Source organism: Sinocyclocheilus grahami, unplaced genomic scaffold, assembly GCF_001515645.1.
Source record: "Sinocyclocheilus grahami isolate Dianchi unplaced genomic scaffold, SAMN03320097.WGS_v1.1 scaffold31.1, whole genome shotgun sequence".
Lineage (NCBI taxonomy): Eukaryota > Metazoa > Chordata > Actinopteri > Cypriniformes > Cyprinidae > Sinocyclocheilus > Sinocyclocheilus grahami.
The window spans coordinates 4,569,167-4,579,862 of NW_015505210.1; the positions used below are offsets into that span (position 1 = coordinate 4,569,167).

The 10,696-nt window shown below is 35.4% G+C and overlaps 1 protein-coding gene across 1 annotated transcript in view; it reads left to right on the top strand.

The window, feature by feature from the left end:
• Positions 1–4,049: 4,049 nt before the first annotated feature.
• The window catches only part of pld3 (phospholipase D family member 3), a 14,064-nt gene continuing 7,417 nt past the window's right edge, over positions 4,050–10,696 (top strand). The window contains exons 1-10 of the mRNA XM_016261778.1: positions 4,050–4,144; positions 4,301–4,351; positions 6,667–6,824; positions 7,005–7,185; positions 7,269–7,386; positions 7,472–7,599; positions 8,327–8,524; positions 8,697–8,836; positions 9,925–10,087; positions 10,470–10,569. Coding sequence (XP_016117264.1) covers positions 4,118–4,144; positions 4,301–4,351; positions 6,667–6,824; positions 7,005–7,185; positions 7,269–7,386; positions 7,472–7,599; positions 8,327–8,524; positions 8,697–8,836; positions 9,925–10,087; positions 10,470–10,569 — 1,264 coding nt within the window. The 5' untranslated portion in view covers positions 4,050–4,117. The remainder of the gene's footprint in view (positions 4,145–4,300; positions 4,352–6,666; positions 6,825–7,004; positions 7,186–7,268; positions 7,387–7,471; positions 7,600–8,326; positions 8,525–8,696; positions 8,837–9,924; positions 10,088–10,469; positions 10,570–10,696) is intronic.

The following is a 10,696-nucleotide window of genomic DNA, read 5'->3' on the forward strand; positions in this document are numbered from 1 at the left end:
AGAAAAAACAAACGACCAAAGACAAACAGGCAAAGGTGAAGAGTTTCCCGAAGCGCACACATATGACAATACATGCATCCAATCGCTCTCAGTCAACATTTACACCAGCTCGTGTGTGTGTGTGTGTATGTGTGTATCTGGTATTTATCACGTTATGGGGACCAAATGTCCCCACTAGGATAGTAATACTAGTAAATTTTGACCTTGTGGGGACATTCTTGAGGTCCCCATGAGGAAACAAGCTTATAAATCATACACAATGAGTTTTTTTGAGAAAGTAAAAATGCACAAAGTCTCCTGTGAGGGGTAGGTTTAGGGGTAGGGTTGGTGTAGGGCAATAGCACATACAGTTTGTACAGTATAAAAACCATTACGCCTATGGAGAGTCCCCATAAACCATGGAAACACGTGCGTGTGTGTGTGTGTGTGTGTGCGCGCTTTTCACGTTCATTTCACCCGACCGCACATATTCCAGTCTCTATTGTGGATGAATGAGAGCATACAGGTGACATTTATCAGAGATACAGCGCCAGAGAGCAAATACTGGCCTGTTTTCATTCTCTCTCCACACGGGCTGTTTGAAGGAGATTTCCAATGGCAGGGTGGGGGGGGGGGGCCTTATTTGCCAATAAAGTGTTTTTAAAGTCTCCTTTCATCTGGCAGGAAATTGCATAAGTTTTGTGGAATTATGAGAGGCAGGTTAACAACACAGGTTTCATTTTAGAACAGGTAAAAGCAAATGGGCAGGTGGGAATGACTAACCTGGGTTTATGATGTGTACAGGTGAGCGAGAGCTGAGAATAAAGGAGAACACAGGCATTGTGACGTATACTGTATTATAAGAACAGCGCGTGGGATAAACAGTCATGACATGGTCAAAGGGGATTTAATTTAGTCATTTACCAACTGCTCACATTTTCATGAGAACAATGAATAAAATGTTCAATTTTGTGTTTAAAATGCAGACATCAGACATAGCTTTTGTGATTATATGTTCTTAATCTTCAGTTCTTGTAAATCCGCTTCTGTGAGGCGACTGCGTGTATGCTAATGAAGTAACCTGTTGTAATGTACACACACCATTCGCTCTGATACAAACAGACATGAGATGGTTAACTAACAACCGGAAAGACAACAACCTACATCCCTGTACAGGAGAGCCAGTTATACAGAGAGTGATTATTTAAAGATTAATATATATAGAAAATAATATTTATATATTAATATGCATTACAATATCTAACAATGCCTATGAAAAAAAAAGAGTTTGTTATTATCAATTCCTGTGCAAAAATTGCACAGGAATATATGAACAGTACAGTACAGTATCCAATTAAAAGAGGATGTGGGGTCATAAAAATGTAGCAATATGTTCTTGTTGTTGGTCATTATTGTGATCCGCTACATGATTCATTTTTAATTTTAATAGGAAATCATTTGACAAAATACAATATTATCTTTTGTTAAACACATATGCTTATTCTCTTTCGAGGAGCTAAGGAACGGGCATTAAAATAGAAAAGCTAACAGAAAAAGAAAAGGGACATCCCAGCATATTAAAAATATATTTTAAGAATGTCCCCATAAAGTTATGAGAAGATTATTTTTGAATGTTCTCTGAATTTTGTAAATGGTTTAAAAACATATTTTCTTGGTTATGTGAACGTTAGGAGAGAACATTAAGGGAACGTTCCATTTTACCATTTTGCAGAAACGCTTCTAAACAAGTAGTAGCCTAAGTAATAATGTTTATAAAAAAAAAACATTAGACGTATTTCCAAACTAAAACGTTTCAGATAAAAATGTTTTATGAACAATGTAGCTATAAATAACATTTTTGTGCTAACATTTTGTAAAGACCGAACGTTCTATTAATGTAACTGGAAGAACGTTCGCCGATACCCTTACGAAAAACAGATGCTTCCACATGTATTCTAACATGATCATCAGAAATAAAACAGCATCAAAACTGTGTAACGCTGACGTAATGTCGACCATTTAAGAGTAATAACGACTGTCAAGCTTTGGAGTGTTGATCGACTCCATCTACGTTTTGATTATCGTTCTGAATCCAATTCATAGTCTTTTTAAAATGTTTTTGTTTACAAGCAGATACCCTGTTCTTTCTTTTGATGTTTTGTATGTTCAGATATTCATATAACAATATATAAATTAATACCTAAATAGGGACATAGTAGTATACTTAAAGTATGATGTAAAGTTCACTTAAAGAAAACGTACGAGTATACTTGCATATACTTGAGACTATACTTCAAAGTGTACTAAAAATGCTACTACAAGTATTTAATTAGTAAACTATGAGTATACCTATAAGTTCACTTTTAGTATAGTTGCAGTACAAGCTAAAAATATTGTTGTAATCTAGTGTACTTAAAGTTTACTAAAGTATACTTTTATATACTAGAAAGTGGGCCAATTTAGTCTCGAGGAGTATTGAAATAGTACACTTACAAGTATACTACTAGTACACTGATATTTGTATACTTGCTACATAAAGGATACTTAAAAATATACATGAACTTTACTTAAGTATACTTAATAAAATAAACTTGAAGTATACTACCTTTTGGTAAGGGTAGCTATTCTCAGAGTGTTCCCTGTTAGCTGGAGGCCTAAATGACATGTTTGACACACCCACCAAACAAGAGAAAACCCATCTCAAACCCCTTGCACACCGTTTCCAGGAAACATGTCGTTCAAACCGGAAACCGTAGCAAAACGGTGCTCACCGGTTTGAGCTTGAACTTGCCCCTGTTGATTGTCATTAGCCTACTCCATCCACCACGATGGGCATTCTTTCCTTTTTTTTTCTTTTTTTTTTTTATGGTCCAGAAGTCAAAGTGTTTCTTTAAACTTAAATTAATATGACTAATTTACTTAAAACATTAATAATTTTAAATACAATATAGACTTTTTCATTATTTGGCATAGGCTACATATTGGCAACTCTTGCTGCTAACATGAGCTATTCACCAAATTAAGAGATTACCACGTTCACTCAATCAATCAATCAATCAATCAATATCTATCTACCTATCTATCTATCTATCTATCTATCTATCTAATAACATGGATATACATATCAGTTGTCACTCTTTATCTCCCATGATTTTAAATGCTTAGTTTTATGATCAAATATCTGTAGTTTTTATTGTGGAGGCTAAATATAATGCAATGCAGTACAATGATGATTGAGAGATGCACATATAAACACTCCTCAAAAGCCTGATAGATCATATTTGATATATTTTAACTTTAGCTTTTAAAAAAAGCTTGGATAGTCAAATAAACCTAAGTTACTTCAGTCCAATAATTGTTCATCTTGAAGTACTACTAGCAATATAAAAGCTGTTTACTTTATAAAAAATCTCGTGAACCACGAGCTGAAGGTGGATGTTTTTAGAATTATGCTAAAAGGCATTTTATTTGCTAAAAAAGTTTGAACTATGAAGCAAAGGACAGAAGGCAGATTGTGTGCAACAGGCTTTTCAGCAAAGATTTGAACTTAAGGGCCTTTGAAAGTCTTAGGTTTATGGGGTTAACCTTTATAATGGACTATGAAAATTGATTAGACATAATTAAGCAATTCACACATTGATTTGTACACTATGAGTGTGTTAAATCAGTTTTTTTTCTGCTTTTCCTCCTCCTGTCAACAAGATTACGCAAACTATTACTGAAAGCGCAGAACTAGATCATGTTACTGTCCGCAAGCTCAGTCACGTGACCCTGTGCTCATGACTCATAACCTGCACAGCATCAACATTTCTTCATTTTCCTTGCGTCTTCATAAACACTTCCACTTTTAAATCAGATGCAGGGGAAAGATTTGCCAAGCTCATCAAGACTCGTATATCAGTCACTGGCTGTTCAGTCTGAACCGCTAATGCTGACGTCTGGCTCTTTCGGTATAATGAGCTGGCAAAAAGCCTGTGTCCATAGAAGTGCTGGACACAGGAGACAGAACAATGAATTGCACGCAAATGTTCACCATCCAGTTGCTTACATAAACACAGATTCCCCACAGCAAGACTGACTCATCTTTCATTTTTTAGGATTTGTATTTCCTCCTGATGTGCTGGTGAACCTCGACACAATGAAGTCAGATGTACCGTACGAAAAGGTGTGTTATACATGATTACTGATTTCTTCAATTTAGAATTGATTGTAATTATTCAACGCTCTTTAAATGTACTTATTGTTTAAGAGATATCTGGTGGTTTTCATTTATAAATTAATGTGCAAACTTAAGACTTTTTATTTTTGTGTCTTGATCAAGATGGTTGATGTGGAGCTAAGCAGAGGAGAAGCACACATTGGCTCACAAAAGGTATTAAATCAATCTATCCTGATCCTGTTTTAAATGCTACAACTGAATTTAGGCCTCGTGACTTCAGAATGTACAAAATAGCTAAAGATTATTACTTTATTGGTGTTTTTAAAAATCAACTTTAGATGACAGCAAATGTGAACGTGAAATGTAATCTACATGTAAACATAAGAAATAAGCATGCATAATTAACCCTAATAACCAATTTTGTTTTTTTTTCTCCTGAAGTCAATCATTTTATTTATTTTTTTAAACATGTACAGTTTAAACAACAAATTAAGCTTAATTGGATGAGTCTAAGTGGTTATAAAAAAGTCACACAAAATGTATCAAATATTTTTTCTGATATATCTTGAATAAAATGTATGTATCAGCCACAATGTTGAATAAACCCACGGAAATGAAGCAGTGAGACTGTAAAACATTCAGAGTGAAAGATTCACACACTCTTATACAGACTTCAAAAATGACACCTTTTTTATAAAAAATATATATATCAAACTTTGACATATAATAGTCGGATATTGTCTAAACAAACAAATGTATATTTTCAAATCTAGTGTTCTTGCACAGCGATAGCATCATAACATGATTTTGAAATGATATGAAGTCAAGTTATTTCGATTTTTTTCACCAGATGGCCAGCAATCAAACCCATGATACATTCTCATATTTTCTTTGTTTTAACTTGTATAAATTATACAAATAAATGTATAGGTTTTTAATAAGATTTGCTTATAAAAATGATGGTGAAATAGATCCGTTTACACGTAATGAGATCTAAATGATCTAAAATCCCAAAAGATTTAGCTGCATAATTGTATTGTTAGTACTATAGGGAAATTAGTCTTATATGATTTCATTAAAAAAGTTACAGAAATGAACAGCCAATGTGTGACTCATTTCAGAAAATCTTAGGACACTTAAATATCCATTATCAGCTGATGTACAGTATGTCCAGTGTTGATACTGATAAATCAAAAGAAATCTCTAATATCAACCAGTAACAGATTTGGTGCCAACATATATTTGTATAACTACTGTTAGTTACACGTTACGTCATTTTTCACTCTATGGTCTTTTTCTTCTGACGTGATAAAAAATAGTTTCAGTTCAAATCATTTAACATGTCCAATAATTTTTTTATAAAACGGATAATTCCGGTCGTTGATTCTGATTGGCTGAGCCACGTTCGAAGCTGTTGTAAATTACTCTACAAACACACACCATTGTTTATTTCTGTCTGTTGCTTTGTTGCAAGCACAACAGTTTCTGAGGAACTACATTGTTTGGTGGAAGAATAATGTTTTAATTAATACCATTACACTTTATTTGCTCTGTTTTATTTTGTGAAACCATACTACGTATATGGAATAACTGTTTTATAAAAGCAATAAGCCCCAAGAAGCCGTGGTTTACAGTGAATTTATAACACCTAAGGGTTTTTTTTTAACAACGCCCCTTAGCTGTTATAAATTCATTGTAAACCATGGCTTCTTGGGGCTTATTACTTTAATAAGTATCTGTGTAATGAGCTGGATAATGGCCATCATATGAATGATAACTGTTGTTAGAGTTTGTTTTGGTAATAATGACCAGTGACTGTACATTCTCTCTTAAATCTCTATCGTTGCCCAGGAATTGTGAACGTATCCATCTCTGTGTTTAGTATTACAGGTGTCTGATCATCCTCACCTGTTTAACCACAATACTGTTGATACTCCTGTCACTCCAAACCCTGCTTGTTCCCATGGCAACATCTTCCTCTTCCTCCTCCTCCTCCTCCTCCTCAAAATCATCTGGACAGCAGGAGCACCTTCTAATCAGAGAAACCTGTACTGATCCCTGCAGGTAGACACCCACCTATGGGACTTTATTTGGGTCACTTATCATTCTGTCACACATTTCTTTGTGTTTTTGAGTGTTTCAGTGGTCCACTGGTAAATGTAATGTTTTAATTAATACCATTACACTTTATTTGCTCTGTTTTATTTTGTGAAACCATACTACGTATATGGAATAACTGTTTTATAAAAGCAATAAGCCCCAAGAAGCCGTGGTTTACAGTGAATTTATAACACCTAAGGGTTTTTTTTTAACAACGCCCCTTAGCTGTTATAAATTCACTGTAAACCATGGCTTCTTGGGGCTTATTGCTTTAATAAGTATCTGTGTAAGGAGCTGGATAATGGTCATCATATGAATGATAACTGTTGTTAGAGTTTGTTTTGGTAATAATGACCAGTGACTGTACATTCTCTCTTATATCTCTATCGTTGCCCAGGAATTGTGAACGTATCCATCTCTGTGTTTAGTATTACAGGTGTCTGATCATCCTCACCTGTTTAACCACAATACTGTTGATACTCCTGTCACTCCAAACCCTGCTTGTTCCCATGGCAACATCCTCCTCAAAATCATCTGGAGAGCAGGAGCATCTTCTAATCAGAGAAACCTGTACTGATCCCTGCAGGTAGACGCCCACCTAGGGAACTTTATTTGGGGCACTTATCATTCTGTCACACATTTCTTTGTTTTTGAGTGTTTTAGCGGTCCACTGGTAAATGAGGTTAACCATAGCACGCCGTTTCACAGCTGCTCTTTCAATGAAGTCTGCATTTATGGATTTGTTGCCCATGTGTGTCATTTACAGGATGGTTTTAGTGGAGAGTATTCCTGAGGGACTGGTGTTTAACTCCTCAACCACTCATCAGTCCGTATATGAAGCCTGGCTCAACCTTATATCTGGTGCTCAAACCAGTCTGGACATCGCCTCCTTCTACTGGACTCTTACCAATAACGACACGCACACACACGAGGCCACAGCCAATCAGGTTTGGATGTGACGTTTACTGACTTCTCACCGAATAATAGGCTGTGTTAGTGACGTCTTACTCAAGTGAGCTGTTCATTCTAGGGTGAGCAGATTCTGCAGGAACTAGGGCAGCTCTCGGGGAAAGTCTCTGTCCGAATTGCAGTCGATAAACCATCAGAGAAAAAACCTATGGATGACATTAAGTTCCTGACTGATTCTGGTTAGTCAGCTTGACAACTTAAAAATAACGCCGTATATAAGCACAGACATAAACATTATATTAAAGAATGCCTTACTTTCTGCAGGAGCTGATGTGCGGATGGTGAATATGCGAGAGCTGACGTCAGGTGTGCTGCATACTAAATTCTGGATTGTAGATAAGAAGCACATTTACATAGGAAGCGCCAATATGGACTGGAGGTCACTAACACAGGTCAGTCTTTTTTTTAAGGATTATTGCCAATAACCTTTGAATGCCACATGGTTTGATATCAGTGTTTAGGAATTTTTGCTTCCTCACCTACTCATACAGCTCTCATATAGATAAGTGTTTTTTAAAGAAATGATTGACATTTGATCGATTTAAGGCATCCTTGCTGAATAAAAGCTTTAAAAATATTTATAATGTAACAAAAAAAAACGTCTATTTCAAATAAATGCTGTTTTTGAAAAAAATTGTATTCATCACAAATCCTGAAAAAAACGAAATGTATCACGATTTTCATGAAACTATTAAGCAGCACAAGTGTTTGTGATAATAAAAATTTCTTGAGCAGCAAATCAGCACATTAGAATGATTTCTGAAGACTCATATGACACTGAAGACTGGAGGAAAGTGAAAGTGAAAATGACGTGACGTGGCAAAGTATGGTAGCCCATACTCAGGATTTGTGCTCTGCATTTAATGATGAATGTGATGCTTTGCATCACATGAATAAATTACATTTTAAAATATATTCATACAGAAAACAGTTATTTAAAATTGTAATAATATTTCACAATTTACTGTTTTTACTGTATTTTTATCAAATAAATGCATACCTTTCTAAGTATTCAGACTTTTAACCACAGAAATAGCACCAATACTCCATATATTTCTCATCTCCATGGGATCTCAGTAGTATTGTGTATGATTTCTATGTATGTTGATGTATGCTCAGGTGAAGGAGTTGGGTGCGGTTGTGTATGACTGCAGCTGTCTTGCTAAGGATCTTGGGAAGATCTTCGAGGCTTATTGGTACCTGAATCAGACCAAGACCGTTCCTGCACACTGGCCCAAAAAATACTCCACCCTGTACAACAAGGACACACCCATGCAGCTGTCACTCAATGGGACCGATGCCAGCGTCTATCTATCAGTAAGAGCGATCGGGCAAACACTGAATAAACCAAACTGAATGTGACACTGTGCATTTCTGTCAGTGCCAGTGGAATTTTTGTGGCTTTTGTTGTTCCTTATTGTGGTGGTGTTTACTGAGCTGTTTGCAGTTTTGTTTGGCATTATTGAAGAAGTTTTCCTCTCTCTCACAGAGCTCTCCTCCTTCACTGTGCGCCGAGGGCCGGACTCCAGACTTGCAGTCTATCCTCAGCGTGATTGCTGATGCCCAGCAGTTCGTCTACATCGCTGTGATGAACTATCTCCCTACTATGGAGTACTCCAGCCACAAAAGGTCCTCCTCCTTCATGCATTCTTAACCAAGCAGCCTAAAGCCACCTGTCTTCATTATGAAATCTGCTTATCATAGGCTTTTTTAAACATTTATTTTAATTAGCATATCATGAGGAAGCTCAAAAGTTCCTCCCCATTCCCAAAAAGATTTCTTGCATCTAAAAGAATATTATATACACCGTTTTTAGTGTCATTAATATACTATTATAGTTCATATTTATTACTATTGTTAATATTTTGAATTTGATTTAATTTTGTTTAGTTCTAGTTTGGGGGGGGGGTCTTTTTTAGTTTCTTCTATATGTCTATAGTTTTTATTAAGTTAAAAAAAAATATTTTAGGACTTCAGCTTTAGTTATTGGTTACACTTTGTTTTAAGGTGTCCTTGTTGCAGTGTAATTATACATTTAAGTACTGAGTAATATTAATTAACAGCATGTATTTACTGTAGGTTTATCTTTTTTAGTTTCTTCTGTATGTCTATAGTTTTTATTAAGTTAAAAAAAAATATTTTAGTACTTCAGCTTTAGTTATTGGTTACACTTTGTTTTAAGGTGTCCTTGTTGCAGTGTAATTATACATTTACGTACTGAGTAATATTAATTAACAGCATGTATTTACTGTAGGTTTAGGGTTATTGCATGTAATTATGCATAATTTTGTGCTAATACTATAGTAATTACACGTAACGTGTAACAAGGACGCCTTAAAATAAAGTGTTACAAAATTATTTTTAGGTTGTTATCTTTGTACTTTTTTATTCTAGTACTTCAATTTAAACTAAAAGAAAAGGATAACTTTCGCTTTGCCAACTAGCTGAAATAATTCAGTTAATGTTTATTTCAAGTGATGAAAAAAACTATTTATGGTTTAATTTTAGCTGTAGTTAATGAAAATAACCCTGCTGTTTAGCATTTTGGCCCTCCCAGTCCAAGTGAAGCAATAAAGAATAGATCACTTAGAAGTTCACAGGAGCGTAATGGTCTCAGTCTACATGGAGCTGTCTGATCATTGCACATTTTGAACCTTTAAAGTTTAACTATGTAATGCCCATCACATTTAACCCTTGCTCTCCCTGATTCCCCGCAGGTACTGGGCAGATATCGATACCCAGCTGCGGAGCGTGGCTTATGAGCGTAATGTTCGTGTGCGTCTGCTGATCAGTTGTTGGGACAATACCAACCCCATCATGTTCCCTTTCCTCCGCTCGCTAGCTTCCTTACAGGGCAAGAGCAAGCTGGACATTCAAGTGGTGAGTGCCACCAGAGATGCTCTTTAAGTATTTGACGGGTTGTGTGATATATTACCTCAGAGGCCATGATAAGGTTGCCTTGCATTTATGCATGTTGCATACAAAGTCTCATTGAGATTTGGGGATGGTAAGATTTTTTAAATGTTTTTGAAAGAAGCCACCAAGTCTGCATTTATCAGATGAAAAATACAGTACAATTACATTGTTTCAAGGATTTTTGATGAATAGAAAGTTCTGAAGAACAGCATTTATTTGAACTAGACATCATTTGTAACATAGATGTCTTAACTTTCACTTTCGGATCAGTTTAATATGTCCTTGCTAAATGAAAAAGCTTAAAATGTCTGCAATAAATTAAAACTAACCAGTTTTCCTTTCATAGAGAATTTTTACTGTGCCTGCCAACCCTCAACAGAAACAGATTCCCTATGCCAGAGTCAACCATAACAAGTACATGGTCACAGATAAAGTTGCTTACATAGGTACTAGTTTTCATTTTTACATTCTGTTCTTGCATTTCTTAAAAATCTGAAATAGTGCTGTCAAGCGATTAATCGCATCCAACATAAAAGTTTTTGTTTACATAATATATGTGTGTGTACTGTGTAT